General features: G+C 47.3%; 1 protein-coding gene across 6 annotated transcripts; it reads right to left on the reverse strand.

Annotated features, from left to right (window-relative positions):
• Positions 1-238: 238 nt before the first annotated feature.
• Trim39 (tripartite motif containing 39) lies at positions 239-21226 on the reverse strand. 6 transcript variants are annotated; one of them, XM_070024289.1, is made up of 10 exons: positions 17603-20025; positions 16118-16213; positions 12675-12905; positions 9703-9725; positions 8625-8740; positions 6848-7032; positions 2770-2870; positions 2581-2663; positions 528-653; positions 239-376 (listed from the first exon to the last, which is right to left on the reverse strand). In XM_070024289.1, the coding sequence occupies exons 1-10, from the start codon at positions 18053-18055 to the stop codon at positions 264-266; spliced, it is 1527 nt and encodes a 508-aa protein (XP_069880390.1). In that variant the 5' UTR covers positions 18056-20025; the 3' UTR covers positions 239-263. The 6 variants fall into 6 exon arrangements, with proteins under 6 accessions (XP_069880390.1, XP_069880389.1, XP_069880386.1 ...); XM_070024285.1 differs by lacking the exons at positions 239-376; positions 528-653; positions 2581-2663; positions 2770-2870 and adding an exon at positions 20218-21217 and having other exon boundaries at positions 5025-7032; positions 17603-18062; positions 19509-19557; XM_070024283.1 differs by lacking the exons at positions 239-376; positions 528-653; positions 2581-2663; positions 2770-2870 and adding an exon at positions 20218-21217 and having other exon boundaries at positions 5025-7032; positions 17603-18062.
• Positions 21227-21585: the final 359 nt, after the last annotated feature.

The raw sequence follows: 21585 nt of genomic DNA on the forward strand, positions 1-21585 counted from the left end.
CTGCCACTGAGTCACCTTCCCAGCCCCATGAAGTGCACTTTCAAGCCATTTTTAACATTGAAAATGGAAGCTGCTTAATGGGACCAAAAGGCCTATGGAAACTAGAATCTCCCTGTCATGTGGAAGGACAAAGATGTAAAGATGAAAGGCAGATTTGGCAGTGAACAAGAAATACGGACAGAAATAGGAAAAGCAGAATTGAAATTCAGTTGAAACGCCACTGAACAGAATCACAGACTCATGCAAACACAATTCAACTTTATTTATGTGGAAGGAGAGGTAAATCCATCCCTGGCAACTGTAGCAGCTTCAGGCTGTGCTTTCTCTTTAGAACTCTTTAGGGCTGTGTTTGACAGGGGCTGTGGTGGTTTGGAATCTGGGTAGAAGAACAGAATCAGAGCAGAATTAATTGTCTAAGATTGTGGCACCCTTTATACCAACTAGACCCAGCTGTCCATCTACATCTCCATGCCTCCCCTGTTGCCTTCCCTGGGGTATCAATATTTTTTTTCCCCACCATGGCTTACCTGTCTGGTTCCCTAGCTGGGCCTCAGGCCGGTCTCCCCAAAGCAGATGATTGGGGTCATTGAGGAAGCGCTGGCTGCGCCAGCAAGTTAGGCAAGTCTGCACTGTCCAACGCTGTCCCCTGCGGCCTGGGGTAAAGGTGGGAGAAAGGAAGAGTGTCTAGGCCGCTGAGGAGAAAAGGTCTGCACCAGTTTTGCCTCCCCTGTTTTTTAGTAGGAATCTCACCCCTACCTTTCTTCTGTAACTCTTTTACGATGCATTTAAAATTCCTTAATTGGACTTGAGGAATTTTGAATTTCTTAACTGCACTCAAGATCTGCTGTAGCCCTCTTTAACATCACCTCTTTCTTGCCCCTGCTTACCTCAAATTCCCACCTCTGGAACCCTCATTTTTTTTTTTTTTCTTTTGGCCAGTACTGGGGCTTGAACTCCGGGCTTAGGCTTCTTTTGCTCAAGGCTAGCACTCTATCAGTTGAGCCACAGTGCCACTTCAGGGTTTTTCTTTCTTTTTTTTTGGGTCCGGTCATGGGGCCTGAACTCTGGGCCTGGGTGCTGTCCCTCAGTTCTTCAGCTCAAGGGTAGCACTCTACCACTTGAGCCACAGCGCCACTTCTGGCTTTTTTCTTTTTGCTTATGTGGTGCTGAGGAATTGAACCCAGGTCCTCATGCATGCAAGGCAAGCACTCTACCACTGAGCCACCTTCCCAGCCTCACTTCTGGGTTTTTCTGTTTATGTGGTACTGAGAAATGGAACCCAGGGCATCATGCAGGCTAGGCAAGCACTCTACTACAAAGCCATCTTCCCATTCTTGAGGGCAAGCAATCCTCAACCACGCCTAGAATTCATGTTTTTGAGGAACCCCACCAATATTAGTATGAAAACAAAACAATCTACTTTCTCAATGAAAGCCTCGCCCCCTTTTCTTCTACACTATTTAAATTGTTCTTGGTCCAGGCACTAGTGGCTTATACCTATAATAATAACTACTCAGGGCCTGGGCCCTGTCCCTCTCCCTCAGCTCTACAGCTCAAGGCTAGCGCTCTACCACTTGAGCCACAGCACCACTTCTGGCTTTTTTTCCCCCTGCTTATGTGGTGCTGAGGAATCGAACCCAAGGCCTCATGCATGCAAGGCAAGCGCTCTACCATTGAGCCACCTTCCCAGCCCCATCGGTGAGACTCTTATCTCCAATTAACCACCAAAAACCAGAAGTGGAGCTGTGGCTCACATTAGTGGAGTGCTAGCTTTGAGCAGAAAAAGCCCAAGGGCAGCACCTGGCCCTGAGTTCAAACATGATCGGCAAAATTAAAACAACAGAAAGTAAATTGTTCTTAATCTATAATTTGAATAACAATGAGGAACCTAGCATTTGAGAAATCTTAGAAACTTGACACGTTTTATTTTTCTGTGAGTCCTAGGGCTTGAACTCAGGATCTGGGCACTGTCCCTGAGCTTCTTTTGCTCAAAGGTAGCTCTCTATCAATTGAGCCACAGCACCACTTCCGCCTTTTTCTGCTCATGTGGTACTGAGGAAATGAACCCAGGGCTTCTACCACTAAGCCACATTCCCAGACCAACTTGACACTTTTTTTTTTTTGGTCCGGTTGTGGGGCCTGAACTCTGGGCCTGGGCGCTGTCCCTCAGCTCTTCAGCTCAAGGCTAGCGCTCTACCACTTGAGCCACAGCCCCACTTCTGGCTTTTTTCTTTTTGCTTATGTGGTGCTGAGGAATCGAACCCAGGGCCTCAGGCATGCAAGGCAAGTGCTCTACCACTGAGCCACCGTCCCAGCCCCCCAACTTGACACTTCTTGACGAATGGTTACTGCGCGTGTGAGGCTCCTCTTAGGGCACGATCAATTGTCAATGGACCAGGTAGGGGAACAAAAGCCAAGTCCTGACGTTAGTTTCAGTAGAGCTGGAAAAGCCTGGCTCCAGCAACTCCAAAGCCCCCCCCCTCCCCCCCCCCCCGTCTAAGGGGAGGGAGGAACGGTTTGGTCGCCCGCCTTGCCCTCCCCAGGGCTCCTTAATCGTTCCGAGGCGGCAGCAGGACTCACGTCTCTGGCGCTGAGTACAGGTGAGGCCGGGGATGAGGAGGGAGGAGCAGCCGCGACACACAGTCCTCTTCACCGAGGGGTCCCTGGGGGCGGAGGCAAAGGCGATCGGACCCCCCCCCCCCCGCTGCGTCGCCCCTCCGGGCCGGCCCCCGCCCGCTCCCGCCCATCGCCGGCCCGCGCGCCTCTCACCGCCGCAGGACGAGCCTCTTGGCGATGGTCTTCTCCGTGTAGCAGTAAAACCTCGCTAGAGCCTGGTTCTCGGGGTCCTGCGCTAGGACACAGTGCGCGGCCTGGGGACGCCAAGCGATCACTATGGGGCCGACGGCACCGGGCCCCGTTCCCCACGCTATCCTAGCGGACTCACCTGGTACAAGAAGCTGAGCCTCTGGAAGGCCTCACGATCCTTCACCTGCCCCGCCATAGCTCAGAGGGAAGACGTAGGCGCAGGCCCCGCCCCGGAGCTCCGCCCCCTGAGCTCGCGCGGCGCCTCCTGGGAAACGTAGTACCTTGGCCCGAAGCCCCACAGAGATACTTTTGTCAACACGTTCCCCCCAGGGGTTCCAGGGCTCCTTTATTTTGGATTTCTTCCAGACTTCCTCAAAACTATAATCATGTATTAAGTAGAGACTAGAGAGGCTAGCATAGTAGGAGAGGATCTTAGGAGTTGGATATTTCCAGGACAGAAATCTAGTTTCTTCATGGAGCTAAATTGGGAGTTTTTTTCTTTCTTTGGGGGGGGTCCGGTCGTGGGTCTGAACTCTGGGCCTGGGCACTGCAGCTAGCGCTTGAGCCATAACACCACTTCCGGCTTTTTTCCTTTTTGCTTATGTGGTGCTGGGGAATCAAACCCAAGGCCTCATGCATGCAAGGCAAGCACTCTACCACTGAGCCACCTTCCCAGCCCCTAAATTGGGAGAGTTTATCTCCCATCTCATTCTCCTGAAGCAAAAGGTAGGTGCCTGGAAGATCTACAGACGGAAGAAAGAGGTTTTATCTTTTAACTATTGGTTTCCCTGTAAATCCTAGCTAATTAGGATGCTGAGATCTGAGGATGGAAGTTTGAAGCCAGTGAGGGCAGTAAAGTATGTAAGACTTTTACCTACAATAAACTAATTTTTTTTTTAAAGCCAGACGTGCCAGGAGCCTGTGGCTCAGGCCTGTAATCCTAGCTACTCAGGAGGCTGAGATCTGAGGATCACAGTTCAAGCTAGCCTGGGCAGGAAAGGCTATGAAACTTTTTGGGGTCCGGTGATGGGGCCTGAACTTTGGGCCTTGGGCGCTTGTCCCTCAGATCTTCAGCTCAAGGCTAGCACTCTACCACTTGAGCCACAGTGCCACTTTCGGCTTTTTTCTTTTTGCTTATGTGGTACTTTCGGCTTTTTTTCTTTTTGCTTATGTGGTGCTGAGGAATTGAACCCAGGGCCTCATTCATGCAAGGCAAGTGCTCTACCACTGAGCCACCTTCCCAGCCCCAAGCCATGAAACTCTTATCTCCAATAAACCACCAGAAAACTGGAAGTGGTGCCGTGGCTCAAGCAGTCGAGTGCTAGTCTTGAGCTGAAGAGCTGAGGGACAGTGCTCAGGCCCAAAGTTCAAGCTCCATGACTGACAACAACAACAACAAAAAAAACCAGAAGTGGAGCAGTGGCTCAAGTGGCAGTGCACTAGTCTTGAGCAAAAGCAGCTCAGGGACAGCACCCTGAGTTCAAGCAGGCATGTACACACAAAGCACTGGTGCTTGTGGGGGTGAAAGTGGAAAGGATCAACAGTGGAAATACTATGGAATGTGGAACAAGGATGGAGGGGAGTGGCCTAGGCCCTCAGAAAACACAAGCTTACTTCCATTTTTGCATTTAACAATGAAATACATTTGGTATTACATGGCCTGGCCACAAAACAGGTGATCTTCACAGCATAAAAACCTGTTAAACTTGTCAACAGTATCCTCTACCAGTCCCTCCCCACCAATACAGCCCAACCCAAGCCAGACAGACAACACTCCTTCCTCTGATGGCTTGATGTCTCCCATTTGTTCAGACATCCTTTGTTTTCCTCTGACTCAGTTAATGACTACTAGTGCCTGAGGTCAGAAGCTGAGGGATGCGAACTGGGGAATGGAAGGGTTGGGGTTGAAAGAAGTATATTCAATTCTAAGAAGTGCAGTGTGAGTCAGAAGAAGGTAAGACTCCCCCCTCACCCCCACCCCCCCTTTCCATTGCAGACCTCTGCCAGGCTGGGTAGAGAACCAGGCCTCCAGCCCACAGGATGGCAATTACCTAAGGCTTCCTCAGTGTAGTGTTTCACATCAAGCGTGTGGTTAAAATTTAGATTCCCAGGCCCATCCAGACCTCAGTCAAGCACTTAAGGCCCATTAATATGTGTTTTTCACACTCAGGGATTCTTACACATCAAGGTAAGACCATTATCAAATTATCACACAACACAGAGTTCACTTCAGTGGATCCTTTGTTCATATTGTTTAACAACCGAAGTATCTTGCCACAAAGAACCACAGTCAAGGCACAAAGGTAAGAGGAGGAGAGTGGACAAAGTCCTGTTGAGGTGGTAGGAGGAACTCAATGCCCTCAATAAACTGCAGTTTCTTGTCTCAGTCTTCAGAGCAGCAGATAATCCCAGTTGTTTTAGTTTGGTTTGACATGCATCACTTTACCTTTTTTGACAGTGTATGTACCCTACAGGTTGTTTATTTTGGCCTAAGATAAAAAATGATATACATTCTCTGTAAAGGGGAATGGCGAAAGGTGAAGGATGCCAACAAACACGCACAAGGCTGTTGTTAACACTCAGTTCTGGGTCAGATGCTCACAGGAAAAAAGGAAGTTGCCTATCTGGTCCTTCCTTATATATACCAACTTCTACCCTGTCATTAGGGTGAGAAAGACTGCTTCAGACTCTATCACCCTTCCTTCTTTCCTTTCTTCCTTCTTAAGACACCTGAACCAGGTAACAGGGCTGACTACTTGGGAGTAGTTACTTAGTGACATTCTTTAGGGGCTTTAGGTAGACATACCTCTTTCTTCTAATACCTGACTCTACCAATTTCTCTTGGGAAAACTGTGGAAGGGTAGACGTGTCTAGCACGATCTCTTCTACCTCACCACTGGAGAGGAGCCACGTAAGCAACTTCTTGGAGACAACCAACTGTAAGGAGGCAGGTAAGAAGCAAGCTCTACAGGGACTTGAGTTCTTCTTCCCACTCTTTCCTTCTCCCTATGTTCCTTGTTCCCTACTTCTGGCCAGTCCTACTCATAGTGGCAACCTTACCCTGGGAATAAGATCAAAGACATCTCCATCTTCTTTATTAGTTTCTAGGGTTATGTTCCTTTAGCCCTCTTCCCTGATCGTCCTTCTAACATTCTTGGTGCTCAGTCTCTGTCCTCAGGCAAAATTGCATAACTTTTGGACCTGTGACAGCAACTATCCTTCATGTTTTTTCAATGTTCCTCAAGGAACAAAATGGAATCGTTTTTTGGGTCAAAAAACAAACAAACAAAAAACAACCAAAACCAAACAAACCACCAAAGGTTTCAGTTTCATTTTGTTTGGGCAAGTTGGACCCTCTCCTAGACTTCTTTGTTTCTGCAAAAGCCTCTCCATCCTTCCTGACCTGTCCTTGTGCAATAGAAAACCTGATGGATGACAGGGCTACAGTTCCCTGGCAACCAGCCCCCCTTCCTACAGTGAGGAGGAGACACAGCTGTGTTGTCATGCAGCCCAGGCCTCCTTATTCCTCTACACAAAACATAGTGACCGCCAGGGTGTTTTTCCAAGATGACTCAGACCTGGAACTCGGCAAACACCAAGACATTCCAGCGGGACACAGGAATAAAGGCCCATAGCTCTTGACCCTGCCTCATCCCAATAAAACCTATTTGCCAACCTGTCATTCCCAATCTGTTGGTGGCCGGATGGTAAGTGGTGCAGCATTCTTCCGACCAGCCCGGATGCCTGGATAGAAGAGGGGCCAAAGTTTCTCTGTAAAAGTATCAGTGAAGGTGTAGATATGAGAGCGGTCTGTGACGTTGTAAAAAGACAGCGTGCCAGCCTCATAGTCTAGGAATATGCCCACTCGCTTGGGCTTCACTTTGATGTGCAAAGGGGTAAAAGGTGTGGTGGTGGCTGCGTACTTGTCCCCATTCCACAGGCGCACCCGCCAGTAGCCAGTCTCAGGGAGTGGAGTCAGTTCGCCCTTTCGACTCACGGAGTCCCTGCACACACCCACTGCCCAGTGGGTCTTGTCGCCTACTTCCACCTCCCAGTAATGTCGACCTGAGGTGAAACCTTCAGTAGCTAAGACGCAAGGGTAGTAGGTGAAACGCTGGGGTGTGTCAGGGAGATCTCGGAGTCTTGTCTCTACAAACTTGACACTCTTCCGATCTTCTGACAGTACGAGGTTAGGATGAGCTGTCTCAGGGTCCAAGGTCACATCCGCTGAGAAGAAGCCAGAGAAGGGAGGTAAATGAGGACACTTTTTCACTTTTCCAGCCTGCAAGTACATAGTTTGGATCCTTAAAAACACCAGATGAAGCTGGGCACTGGTGGCTCACGCCTGTAATCCTAGCTACTCAGGAGGCTGAGATCTGAGGATCGTGATTCAAAGCCAGCCCAGGCAGGAAAGTCCATGAAACTATCTCCAATAAACCACCAGAAAACTGGAAGTGCTGCTGAGGCTCAAGTGGTAGAGCCCTAGCCTTGAACTGAAGAGCTGAGGGACAGAGCCCAGGCCCAGAGTTCAGGCCCGACGAATGACAAAATAAAACAAAACAAAAACACTAGATGGTGGGCCGGGAAGGTGGCTCAGTGGTAGAGTGCTTGCCTTGCATGCATGAGACCCTGGGTTCGATTCCTCAGCACCACATAAGCAGAAAAAGCTAGAAGTGGTGCTATAGCTCAAGTAGTTGAGCACTAGCTAACCTTGAGCTGAAGAGCTCAGGGACAGCCCTCAGGCCCAAAGTTCAGGCCCCATAATAAAAACAGAAAAACATGGCCAACTTTCTCAATCCCTGGTCCTGCCTAAGGGAAGGGAAAAACAATGGATTCACTAACTCATACCCTAAAATAGGTAAGGGCTCCCTTAACTCTGCAGGGCTCTAAGTTAATGGTCTATCTTCTTCCTTTCCCACAGCAGCATTTATCTCTGTGTGGAGAAGTACAAAGGAGGAGGTCTGCAGGCCAGAAAGAAAGGGAAGACACTTATCTCCAATTAACCACCAAAAACTGGAAGTGGCACTGTGGCTCAAAACCTAGAGCAAAAAGAGCTCAGGCCCTGAGTTCAGCCCCATGACTGACCAAAAAATATGAGGGCTGAGGCTCAAGTGGTAGAGTACTGGCATAGTAAGCAAAAAGCCCTGAGCTCAAATCTCATTATGACACCAAAATATAAACAAACAAATAAATAGAAAAAGAAGCATGTATGGGGGGGGGAGGAGAATATGTTTTCCCTGCATATGTATTAATAATAATGACATTCTTTTTCATTCTCAAGATTTGTCCCAGCTAAGGTAATAAATTATATGGTCACTCTATCTTATGACTTAGGTAAATTCTAACCTAAGCCACAAAGGTTCTACCTTTCTGGGTCCCTATTTAAAAGGTGTGGATGTTAAGTTAAAATAGATGACATCTAAGGTTTCTCACTGTGAGACTCAGGGTGAGACTGAAAGCTAGGTAACTAGTGTGGGAGTAGGAAGAAATTAAGAGCCCAGCCGGGCGCTGGTGGCTCACGCCTGTAATCCTAGCTACTCAGGAGGCAGAGATCTGAGGATCGCGGTTCAAAGCCAGCCCGGGCAGGAGAGACCATGAGACTCTTATCTCTAATAAACCACCAGAAAACCAGAAGTGGTGCTGTAGCTCAAGTGGTAGAGCGCTCGCCTAGAGCTGAAGAGCTGAAGGGACAGTGCCCAGGCCCAGAGTTCAAGCCCCACGACCGACCAAAAAAAAAAAAAAAAAAAGAAATTAAGAGCCCATAGGTAGGACCTAAAAACTTCCTTTTCTCTGCTAGTTTCTTTTTGGGAACAACTTACCAATTAGCTGTTTAAGGATTTTCCTTAGGGCAAAGTACTGTCGGGGAAAATGGCTGAAGTTCTTTTTCAGCTCTATGGATACTGAAGTCACCGCCATGGTCTTTACCTTCTCACATCTAGGAGAGACATGGAGGTAGGAGAAAAGACAGGATCAGAGGAAGCTTAAGTCAAGTAAATATGTTGTCATCTTTAGGGAAAAACTGAAATTTTCTATCTTCCCACTTTCTCCCTCCTCCTTGATGTCAATTGCTTTCTTTTGTTATCTGTAGAGAGCTATACGGTACCCTAGACAGTTCCTTATGTTGAGAATGAGCCTCAGAACTTCTTAGGGGCATTCTTGTACTTCATGCAAATTAATAATCATCTTTCTGGTTCTCTCAGCCCTTTCCTCCTGACATCTTGTTTGGAAAGAACCCAACCAGAGCACAAATAGAATCTGGTTCTACATTATCATTTCCTATATCTGTAAGGTCGGCCCTGGGAAGGGGAAGCAGACTCCTCCCTCTTGGCTAAGCCTCCGCCCAGTACCTCTGTCACCTAAGTAACTGGCACACCAGGAGGCAATCCCCTCCTCCTCCCTGCTCCTCCTCCGAGGTCATGTCCTAGGCAGCTTCCTCATCGGTCAGCCTCCAATCAGACTGTGGGAGGGTCCCAGGCCCTGAGGTACCTGTATCTGGTGCACACACCTTCTCCTCAACCCCCTTCCCTATTTAAACCCAGGCCAGAACTCAGCCCTCCCCTTCTGACCATGCCTCTCCACCATGTGTGGTGGGGCAGCAGTTTGGTAAAAAATAAACTAATCTTCCTGCCTGAATACTACGTGGAGTTCTCTTAATTCGCTACTAATTAAACCTACCTATTTGATTTACCTTACATTACCAACCATGTCCTCATGCTCCAAGGGGAAAAGGCCAGTGGTTGTTACTCCTAGGGAATTGTGCTTCCTGCATGCAATGACTCTTTCCTCACATTCTTCCCAGATCTTGCATGACCATTTCATTCTTTCTCCTCCCAACTCATTTCTTGATCCCTTAACCCAAAACTTAAACTCACTCAAAGTGACATACAAATCACTTACTTTTCCAGGGTACTTTTGACATCCTAGAGGGAAAGAGAAATAAAGAAATATTTGTCTTGATATTCAAGGATCATGAGGACAAAAGGTTATACTTCTATCCAAAGTTCTAGATCAGTAAAACAGTCCCTGGGCAAGCCCTGCACCAGTGGCTCATGCCTGTAATCCTCACTACTCAGGAGGCTGAGATCTGAGGATGCTGGTTCAAAGCCACCTTTCCCAAATTCACGAGACTCTTAATCTCCAATTAATCACCAAAAAAAGTGGAAAGCTGAGCTGTGGCTCAAGTGGTAACTAAAGCATTAACTTTGAACTGAAAAAGCTCAGGGATAGCGCCCAGGTTCTGAGTTCAAGCCAAGGGGAAAGGAAAAAACCAAAAACAGTCCCTGGGCAAACTGTGGGTCACAACTCAAGGGGAAGAGCTTCAGCGGGAACTGAGCATCTCTGCCAGCCTAAACCCACTTTTAACTGTTGGTTATCATGAAGCATGGTAGTTTGTATCATTCCCAAATGATTTCTCATATGTTTGTCTTTGCTCCTCCAGGACACTGGTAGCTCCCAGCAAGAAACAGGAATTTGGTCAGCTCCTTACTTTGTCCTTCCAGTACTGACTAGTTTCCATGATGATCAGTATAGACAATTCCAGGCTGGTGGCATAGGAAAATAATCATGCTTTCCCATTGCAGTTTGGTAGCCCCTATCTGTTACTGCCCAATACATTAGTAAATGTGTGCTAGCCCTGATTTGGGGTAAAGAAGAGAAAGACAAAGCTGGGCACCAGTGACTCACACCTGTAATCCTAGCTATTTAGGAGGCTGAGATCTGAGGGTTGCAGTTCAAAACTTTCCTGGGGCAGGAAAGTCCGTGAAACTCTTCTCTCCAATTAATCACCAGAAAACCAGAAGTGGCGCTGTGGCTCAAGTGGGACAGTGCTCCCCTTGAGCCTGAAGAGCTCAGGAACAGCACCAAAGCCCAGAGTTCAAGCCCCATGACCGACAAAAAAAAAAAAAAAAAGACAAAGACAATAAACCTCTGCTTCACAAGGATTTTCAGTTTAATGTGGAAAGCAGATGCACCTACTTCAAAGGACACAGGAAATAATATATTAAAAATATAACAATATATAATATATGAATAAATATACATTGCAGCTTTTCTAATTTAAATAGATTATTTGATATCTAAGATAAAACAATCAAACTTGCCAACACTGTGCATATTTATTTATCTATTTATTTTTTTCAGTCATAGAGCTTGAACTCAGGACCTGGGTTCTGTCCCTTAGTTTTTGTGTTCAAAGTTAGCACTCTATTACTTTGGCCACAGCACCACTTCTTGTTTTCTGGTAGTTAACTGGAGTTTCATGGACTTTCCTGGCTGGGCTGGCTTTGAACCATGATCTTCAGATCTCGGCCTCCTGAGTAACTAGGATTACAGGTGTGAACCTCGGTGCCTGGCCAACACTATGCATCTTTTTTTTTTTTTTTGGTCGGTCATGGGGCTTGAACTCTGGGCCTGGGCGCTGTCCCTCAGCTCTTCAGCTCAAGGCGAGCGCTCTACCACTTGAGCTACAGCGCCACTTCCGGTTTTCTAGTGGTTTATTGGAGATAGGAGTCTCACGGTCTTTCCTGCCCCGGCTGGCTTTGAACCGCGATCCTCAGATCTCAGCCTCCTGAGTAACTAGGATTACAGGCGTGAGCTACCAGCGCCCGGCAACTATGCATCTTTATAGAGCAGAACTATTTAAACATTTTAGAGGTCTCATTGACATATCAAAAATAAGATACCATACATACTTTCAAATATCCTTAAGTTATGTTTCTATTCTTTTTAACATGAGGTAAGTCACATTCTAGAACTGGAAAGCAATAATAACTGCATTTTATAAAACTTTTAAAAGAAATTTCTTTTGTGCTGCTAGTCCTGGGCTTGAACTCAGGGCTTGGGTGCTGCCCTTGGGCTTTTTTGCTCAAGGATATGTTCTACTACTTGAGCCACACTCTACCTCCAGCATTTTTTTTTTTTTTACTTTTATTTTTTTTGGTGATAGACTGGAGATAAAAAGAGTTTCCAGGATGGGGCTGGGAAGGTGGCTTAGTGGTAGAGTGCTTGCCTTGCATGCCTAAGGCCCTGGGTTTGATTCCTCAGCACCACATAAGCAAAAAGAAAAAAGCTGGAAGTGGCGCTGTGGCTCAAGTGGTAGAGTGCTAGCCTTGAGCTGAAGAGCTGAGGGACAGTGCCCAGGCCCAGAGTTTAGGCCCCACGACCAGACCTCCCCCCCCCAAAAAAAAGAGAGAGTTTCCAGGAAAGCCAATGTTCATGGCTCTCGCCTATAGTGCTAGCTACCCAGGAGGCTGAGATCTGCAGATCACAGTTCAAAGCCACCCCAAGCATAAAAGTCCTAGAGATAGAGACTCTTATCTCCAATTAACTACCAGAAAACCAGAAGTGGTGCTGTGACTCAAAGTGGTAGAGTGCTAACCTTGAGCACAAAAACTCAGAGACAATGCCCAGACCCTGAGTTCAAACCCTATGACTTAAAAAAAAGTCTCATAGACGTTCCCACCTGGGCTGCCTTGGAACTTCTATTCTTAGAGCTCAGCCTCTGGAGTAGATAGGATTATAGACATGTGCTGCAGGCCCTGGCTTTATAAGACCTTTAAGGCATAAGTTTTCACTAAGTAGTTCAGACTTTCCTTCTCTAAAGGAGTTTTTTGTTTTGTGTGTGACTTTTTTTTTTTGTACAAATGAAGCATATGATTATTGACAAGATATAAATAGCACAAAAATGATACAAGTACATGGAGAAGTCAGAAAAGCCTTCCTATAGAAAAAAGAACTTTAGAATATGTCTAGAAGAGAGAGCTGGGCTTTGGGAAGCTGAGCAGGGGAAGAGATCACCCCAGACTGACAGACTAGACTACAAAGCTATACTGTGCTTGGCCTGAGGAGCTATGCAAGGGCAAAGGTCAAACCTTCAGCATCTCGAAGCCAGACTGGAAGCACTTGTCCTCCACCTCAGCAGCCAGGTGGGCTAGGTCCCGGCGCTTGTCCCCCAGATGGGCAGCATTTTCACGCAGTTGTTGTAGAATGTCCTGTTCCTCCTCCTCCAGTCGTGAAAGCAGAATCTGCTGCTCTTCATCCAGCCGCCTATGAAGCTCTTCAAACTCCTTTAAGATCTGCTGTCGGCGATTCTCCACTAGTCTCTGAGAGAAAAGAGGGAGACTGTGTCAGCAGGGTATGGGGCCGGAGGTAGCCGCTCCCCAACCCATCATGTACATGAAATAACACAGGCTTCCAGTCTTACTGGAGATGGTTTAACAGGACACACATTTTTCTTTTCCTTTTTCTTTTTTTTGGGTCCGGTTGTAGGGCCTGAACTCTGGGTCTGGGTGCTGTCCCTCAGCTCTTCAGCTCAAGGCTAGCGCTCTACCACTTGAGCCACAGTGCCACTTCGGCTTTTTTCTTTTTTCTTATGTGGTGCTGAGGAATCGAACCCAGGGCCTCATGTATGCAAGGCAAGCGCTCTACCACTGAGCCACCTTCCCAGCCCCAGGACACACATTTTTGTCCTTACTGGAATCTTCTGTAAATATCTCCCCTGGTACCATTCTTATTGTCCCCACTGAGGATTGGTAGTGAGGGCCATTGGGGAGAGTAAAACAAAAGTCAATGTTTAAAAAATTAATTTTGCTGGATGTCCTGCCCCATGCCTATAATCGTAGCTACTCAGGAGGCTGAGATTTGAGGATCACAGTTCAAAGCCAGACTGGGAAGTAAAGTCCATGAGACTTTAACCAATTAATCACCAGAAAACCGGAAGTGGCACTGTGGCTCAAACTGGTAGAGCACTAGCTTTGAGTAAAAAAGTACAGGGACAGGGCTTATGCTCTGAGTTCAAGCCCTAGGACCCACCCAAAACAAAACATAAAAGCTCAGGGTCAGCACTCAGGTCTTGAGTTGAAGCCCTAGTACTGGTATGTATACACACACACACACACACACATATAGACACACACATAATCCTAGCTTTCTGCTTGTTATGCAATATTAGAAAAATATATTTTAAATAAAAACAAATTTAATATAATTTAAAAATCTCTGAATCTTAACTAATTACTTGCAAAAGCCTTTAACAAGGTTAAAGTTCTAGTTCATCTTCTTTTTTTTTTTTTGGGTCCGATCATGGGGTCTGAACTCTGGGCCTGGGCACTGTCCCTCAGCTCTTCAGCTCAAGGCTAGTGCTCTACCACTTGAGCCACAGTGCCATTTCCTGCTTTTCTGCTTATGTGGTGCTGAGGAATCAAACCCAGGGCCTCATGCATGCGAGGCAAGTGCTCTACCACTGAGCCAACTTCCCAGCCCCTAGTTCATCTTCTTATGAACTGGCAGCTTTCTTTTTGGTGTTATGGCATTATCTATTCTCTTCACCTGTCTTTAAGTACAAGGAGGGCGTGGATTGTGTTTTTGTTCATCATTGATATCTATGGTCAAAAACAGGGTTTGGCCTATGTCAAGAGCTAACTAAATTTATTTTTTCTAGCTGGGTGTGGTGGCTCACACCTGTAATCCTAGCTACTCAGGAAGCTGAGATCTGAGGATTGTGGTTTAAAGCCAGCTCCAGCAGGAAAGGCTGTGAGACTCTTATCTCCATTAAACCACTCAGAAAACTGGAAGCGCACTGTGGCTCAAGTGGTAGAGTGCTTGCCTTGAGCTGAAGAGCTCAGGGACAGCTCCTAGGGCCAGAGTTCAAGCCCTACTACTGACCCCCCCTCCCCTGCCCAAAAAAAGAAAACAAAAATGATTTTTTCTTTTTTGTCTAAGACTGGGACTTAAACTCGGTATCCAACATTTTCATTCCCTGGCTGGTGCTCTACCACTTAAGCTATAACTCTAACCCCAAGAGCTAAATAAATTAATAGATTCAAAAATTGTTACTATCCCTGGTTTTGTCACTTATTGGCCTTATGCTTTTGGACTAGATACTTAAATCAGTTCTGTTTGCTCCTATATAAACATGGGATGATAATACCGACCTTATAGTGTATCTAAGTTTACCCCTGTAAAAGATGGTCTCAGAATCTTTCCTTTGTCTTTGTAGCCTTTCTATATCTTACCTGTCCCACGTCTAGCCTAAACTCTTAGACCTCCAACATGGGCAGAACTGCAAGACTTAGTATAACCATATAAATTTGGAAGGTCACAGACACCCAGTGTATTAATGCATAGGACTCAGTATTAATTACTATTTTTGCTGCTACTGATGGGGGTTGAGTCCAACAGAAGAAATAATTCAGATACCAAGATACCATACTGCAAATAAGAAACTGCTATGGAAAAGATTCAAAAGAATATGAATTCTGATGGGCGCCCGTGGCTCACACCTGTAATCCTAGCTACTCAGGAGGCTGAGATCTGAGGATCGAGGTTCAAAGCCAGCCTGGGAAGGAAAGTCTGTGAAACTCTTATCTCCAATAAAACTGGAAGTGGTTCTGTAACTCAAGTGGTAGAGCGCTCGTCTTGAGCTGAAGAGCTGAGGGACAGCGCCCAGGCCCAGAGTTCAAGCCCCATGACCGACAAAAAAAAAAAGAATATAAATTCTTCGTATATGTGTGTGTGCCAGTCCTGGGGCTTGAATGCAGGGCTTGGGCACTGTCCCTGAGCTCTTGTAATCAAGGCTAGTGCTCTAACACTTGAGCCATAGTTCCACTTCCAGCTTTTTGGTGGATAATTGGAAATAAGAATCTCATAGAATTTCCTGCCCATGCTAGCTGTGAATCTTGATCCTTAGATCTCAACCTCCTGGGTAGCTAGGATGCAAGTATGAGCATGAACACCTGGCAAAAATATATGAACTTAAAAGCAAGTTAATTTCGGAAGGGCCATAATACTGAAGAGGAAGTAACTTTTGTCCAAGTTGGCAGATGGACAGAATCCTACAGATGAAGATAGAGAGGGGAAGGAATGAAGCAACATGAGTTAGCCCAACCTATCCTTACTTGAGTTATGAGAATGTTGTTGGTCCTAATGTCACTGGGCAGCTCTGGGAGTTTTCCCTTCTTCCCCAGGGAACCTTCCAGATCCTTCTTTCCTCAATTCCTCTAACAAGCTCCTATTACCAAATAGGAGAGAGTCTCAGGAGAGAGTCTTTTTTTGTTTTATTTTGTTGGCATTGCTGGGGTTTGAATTTAGGGTTTTATACTTGGTAACAGGTGCTCTACCACATCCTTCATCTTTCATCCTTCTGCTCAAAAATGAATTCATGACAAGTAAGTTAAGTACAGTGTTGAAGGACAATCACACCTTTTTTGAAAGAACAGTTTTTCTAAGGAATCAGAATGAATGGATTAAATAATGTGGTTAATTCCTTCAGAGGCAAATACCCTAGGGCAGTGTGAATGAGATCTCCAGTCTTTACCTTGAGCTCCCCTGGCTTCTTTTCCTCAGAGGATTTGCAGCGGGTGATTTCCTGCAGCTTGTATTCCAGGGGCTCCAGGCACTTCTGCAGTTTTTCCTGATGAGTTGGAAAGAATAAGAGTGCTAAAATCAGCTGGGATGCACTGGCATATGCATTGCTCAGACATTAATCTATTTGTTTTATTAATCCATTTGTTTATTATTTTATTTGTAAAAACCTGGGGCTACTCAAGCACTCCATCACTGACCTACATTTCCACTTCTAAGCCCATTTGTTTAGTTCCTATCCATCTCACCATTTCTTGATAAAGCTCCTTTCTTTGCCCATAATTTGAGACATTAACTTCCTACAGGCCCATCCCTTGCCACTGGCTTGTCCTCATCAGCTTCTCAGCTCACCCACTTTTCTTCCCACAGAATCTAGTTTTCTAGTTCTAATCAACTCTGTGTCCTTCCCTGACCCCACCCATTATCTTATGAACAACGGCCTCTTGCTATTAAAGCTACTTTTTTTTTCTTTTGTGCCAGTCCTGGAACTTGAACTCAGGGCCTGGGTGCTGTCCTTGAGCTTTTTTTTTTTTTCTCAAGGCTAGCGCTCTACCATTTGGGCCACAGCTCCACTTCTGACTTTTTTGGTGGGTAATTGGAAATGAGTCTCATGGATGGACATTCCTGGCCAGGTTGGCTTTGAACTGTGATCCTCAGATTTTAGCCCCTGAATAGCTAGGATTACAGGCATGATCTACCAGTTTTGGCTAAAGCTCTTGGTGATGATGCTGAGAATAAAGCCTAGGGCCTTGCATATGGTAAGCACACGGTGTGCCACTGCACTACATTCACAGCTCAAAGTAACCTTTGCACCTTGTTCTCCCATCCAATTCTAACCACTTAAAAATAGAACAAAAACTTGATTACTTATGCCACTAATCACCTTACTGTTTCAACATCTTGTTATATATAATTAAGATAAAATGCTAAGATTCTATTACTTAGACATTTACCCTATGGCTCAGCAGTAAGTTAAACCCCATGCCATGTTCCCCATTATCTAAGGGAAGATGCAAATAGTCTGGTGGATGTCAATCAAATGATGCTACCTATTTCAACCAATAGGAAAACCAGGCAGGAAGCAGAATCAAGAAATCGCAATGCCTTTTGAAGTTTGATCCTCTCCATGAAGTTTCACTCACTATTCCAAGACTATATACACCAATACGCACCCATAAGACACAAAGAGTGTTGCAAACTTTATAGAAAATCTGGGGGCACACTTCTCTACTTCATATTCTAGAGTGTAGTTGATTAGATGTACAGTGTATCCATGTATGCAGGTCTGAGGAGTGAGGGGACTTACAGTTAAGATCAGGTACAGTCCTGCCTCCTGGGCTTACAACCCTTTACCTAGGGAGTGTATCTTCCACCACACTGGCATCTCTCTCTCTCTCTATATATATATATAGACACTGGCATGTGTCTGATCGCTCACCTTGTACTCCTGTGTTGCATCATCCAATGGAACAACGGTGTGGGCCCGGTGGGTGTGGGAAATGGCACATATCAAGCATACAGCTTCCTGGTCTTCATAGCAGAAGAGGCTGAGGGCTTCATGATGCTGGGAGCAGAGTATCTCATCTCGGATCTTCCGTTTAACAGCTTGGAGCTGCTTGGCAATTTCCACCATACTGCCTAGCTGCCGATTAGGCCGAAGACTGCGGTAGCGAGATGTCTTCCGACAGACAGGACAAGGGAAGTCCCTCTCTAGGTCCTCCCACCAGCGGGTAATACAAGCTTTACAGAAGTTATGCCCACACTCGATGATGACAGGCTCCTTCAGATACTCCAGGCACACAGAGCAGCTCGCCTCCACCTGTAGGTTCTCCAGAGCAGCAGCTGTGGAGGCTGCAGAGGCCCCGGCCTCTAACAGACTTGTCTCTGCCATTATTTAACTTCCAAGGAGAAAAGAAACAGAAGGTATAATCCAAAATCTACATATGTGTCCTGGCCCAGGAGATCTTACTTGTAACCTTAGAACCAACAGTTCAAGACCAATGTATACTACTTTGATTTAATAGTTTAAAAAGGAATGTGGGACTTAAGAAGTACCATATAAGCCAAAGGATTAAGATTTCTTAAATTATATATACATATGTATGTATGTATATTTTTTGTTGGTTGTGGGGCCGAACTCTGGGCCTGGGCGCTGTCCTTCAGCTTTTCAGCTCAAGGCTAGTGCTCTATCATTTGAGCCAAAGCATCATTTCCGGCTTTTTCTGCTTATATGGTGCTGAGGAATTGATCCCAGGGCCACATGCATGCAAAGCAAGCACTCTACCACTGAGCTACCTTCCCAGCCCCAAACTAGCTGTATTTTAAAGTCAAATGTTACAGAAGAGTTTTATTCTAATAGTCAATTGGAGCTTAAGCAAGATTTTCTGCCATCCTCTCACTCTTTCACAGGGTAATGAATTGAATTAGGTAAAGGTAACATTGCTTCTTTTTTTAAAAGAATGAAATTATTCTTCCTTTTACAAGACTAGCCTAGAGAAAGTGTACTCTGCTTGGTCTAGAACCTTTCAAGCAACATTCTATTTGTGGGCATTTGAACATTTGGAATGACTAAAAGTTATAAATGCATAGCAACTCTTTCCAAGAGTGTACAGTAACTTCTTGAGAGGAGAGCTGGTAAATCCATTCTAAAAATTAAACAACCACTGAAGTCTTCCAAATAGCCACTTAATTAGGAATTAAATGAAGAAAAGAGGCAATCAAGTCACCCTCAGGTGAAGCCTGAGTCTCTGACAGTAACTTCTTGAGAGCTGGTAAATCCATTCTAAAGATTCAGCAACCACTTTAGTCTTCCAAATAGCAACTTAATTAGGAATTAAATGAAGAAAAGAGGCAATCAAATCTACCTCAGGTGAAGCATCAGACTTGGAAATATATGATAGATTTCTAAAACAGATTGCAGGTCCCCTACTCCAGTCTTAAAACATCAATACTTTTATCCATGATTAAATTGATTTCTCTATTTCCATTTTCTGCCTCTTCTCATAAAGTGACCCAGTCAAAAGAAGGATTTTGGAAGGTCTATGCACTTCACAGAAGTGGCCGTGTGATTAGTTGGGGTAAAAATGCATCAAACAAAATGCATCAAACCCAGGGCCTCGTGCATACCAGGGGAGTGCTCTACCATTGAGCTACATCTCCAGCTTCTGGTAGATGGTTGGCACCCATGAGTGTTTAATTTGGTAACTTATTTAGATCTCAACTTCATCTCTCTATATCAGATAGTTCAGATATTTTTTTTTCCTCTTCTCTACGTATTGGAATCCAACTTGGATTAGGAACCCTGCCTCTTTCCCAGTCTTCTAGCCATGTGGTGGCTTCCTCACCTGGAGGAGTTGAATTGTATGCACATTTGTGGACCACAATGGATCTAGACTGGCAGAGAAGTGGTTTGAGAAAGTAAAGGGGAAAAGGTTAGTGAAAAGTGGAGAGGAGCTGGAGCTTGGGGGAAGGAGAGGAGTGGCGAGGCCCGCCAGCCGTGGGGCTTGGGGTGCCTGTGGGCGGGTCCTTCCTCCTCCCTCAGTCCCTCGTGAAGGGTAGACTTCTGGGACGTTCTCATTTTTGTTTCTATCACTGTTCGACTTCTATCTGGCGACCCTCTCTTTTCCCACCCGCATCTCCATCTCCTCCTGCCAAATCTGGCGCAGGGGGACAGGAGAGAAGAGACAGTCGCCGTGGTGGTTGGCGAGAGGGGGAAAGAGAGGGATGCGTGTCCAGGTAAGGAAGAGGCGTGACGTGAAGGTGGGATGCCAGGCGCTCTGACGCAGCCGAGACCCGCGGTGACGGTGTCAGCTTCCCCCGGGGAGCCGAGTGGCTGCGGGACGGGGGATCGGCGGGGTAGCCAAGCAACGCCGGACGCGCTGACGTCGCCGGGGCGGCAAAACGTCCTCCGCCCGGGCCCAAGGCGGGCGGAGGCAGCGGTGGTTACGTGTGGGGGGCCGGTGACGCAGTGGCCGGGCGCAGGGATGCGGCGAGAGGAGCCGGCCAGCGGGGGTGGGCCGTGCGGCCCCGGCGCGGCGGCGGGACAGCACCTACCTTCCCGGCTCCGGGTCCGGGAGTGCGGGGCGCGGAGCCGCCGGGGCGAGCGCTGCCTCCCTCCTTCCTCCTCCCCTCGCCCCCGCCCTGCGGCTGGGCACACAATACTCGCCGGAAGCGGAAGCCGCGCCGAGCCTTCGTGTCAGGGCGAGCCTGAGGCGCCGGTGGGCGGCCGCGGAGCGCCCCGCCGCCGTGCCCCGCCGCGGGAGGAGGATCAGCGCGGCCGCAGGTCAGGGCCAGCCGGAGACCAGGGCGACCCGGAGTGCCGGCGGCTGCGAGGCCGGCGTGTCGGCCACCCGCGGAGTCCTCCCGAGACCGAGGGCCGCGCATGCGCGTGGAGGAGCGCCGAAGCCCATGGCTCGCTGGGCGCCGCCACTCGGGCGCGCAGGCCGACGCGGCTGCACCGTCCAGGTTGCGGGTTCGAGTTCCGGATAGGTGTTGCCGGGTTCCCCGGTGGGGCCTGGGAGTCGCTGGTTGCCGGGTGAGGGTGGATGGTGGATCTTTCGGCCTCACTTCCCCGGTTTTGGGGTCGATCCGGGTGGAGAACGGCGACTTGAGGCGAAGGCCTATTACGTGGCGGCCCCGCGGATCTCCGCGGATACGTCACTTCCGACCGGCAGAGGTCGGGCCTGTGAATGCTCTCGGGACTGGAGGAGTTCTGCCCTGGGTGAGGTTCCCAGGGCTGCCCCTCCGGTCCCCCTGGTCATCCGCCTGGGTCGAAACGATCCCCCTCTGCCGGCGGGAGACCGAGGCGGTACGGCGCGCGGCTCTGTTGGCCGCACTTGGCCGCAGCGATAGGACGCGGGTTGCAGCCTTGTTCTTCCCACTCGGGTTTGTGCCTTGTTTTCCTCCAAAGCAGATGATGCTAGTTAGGGGATGGGGGCTATGGCTTACCTACTCCGGCTTCTCGTTGCAGTAAAGCATTGCACGTGTGATTTTGGAGGATGCAGGCGAGGGAAAGTGCTGGGGCTTGGGAGTTAGCGTTCGGAGGGACGAGACACTGCGCAGGAGCAAAGGTGGCCCTGCCGGGGCCCTGTCACGCCCAGCATTTGTCACACAGCGTTTGAAGGGAGTAGTCAACTTTATTCTCTTTGGACAGGAAGTGGTTTGACTTGTTCCTTGCGTCAATCTTGTCAGTTCTGTTTACATACTCTCTGTAAATCTCTCACCCTGAGAGCCCAAACTATTTTTTTAGAGAAAATGTCGTGGCCAGGGTGTAAAGATTTAAGATAACGTATTTCAATTGCTTGTGTTCGTTTTTTTATTTCCTTATTCCTTTGCCTTTTGTTTTCCTTACTGTTGCTAACAAGATGAAACGAGAAAAATCCATTAACGTTTTCCCCCTTATCATTCCTATTTGACCTTTAG

This window comes from Dipodomys merriami, unplaced genomic scaffold, assembly GCF_024711535.1.
Source record: "Dipodomys merriami isolate MVZ:Mamm:240054 unplaced genomic scaffold, mDipMer1.0.p SCAF_16, whole genome shotgun sequence".
NCBI lineage: Eukaryota > Metazoa > Chordata > Mammalia > Rodentia > Heteromyidae > Dipodomys > Dipodomys merriami.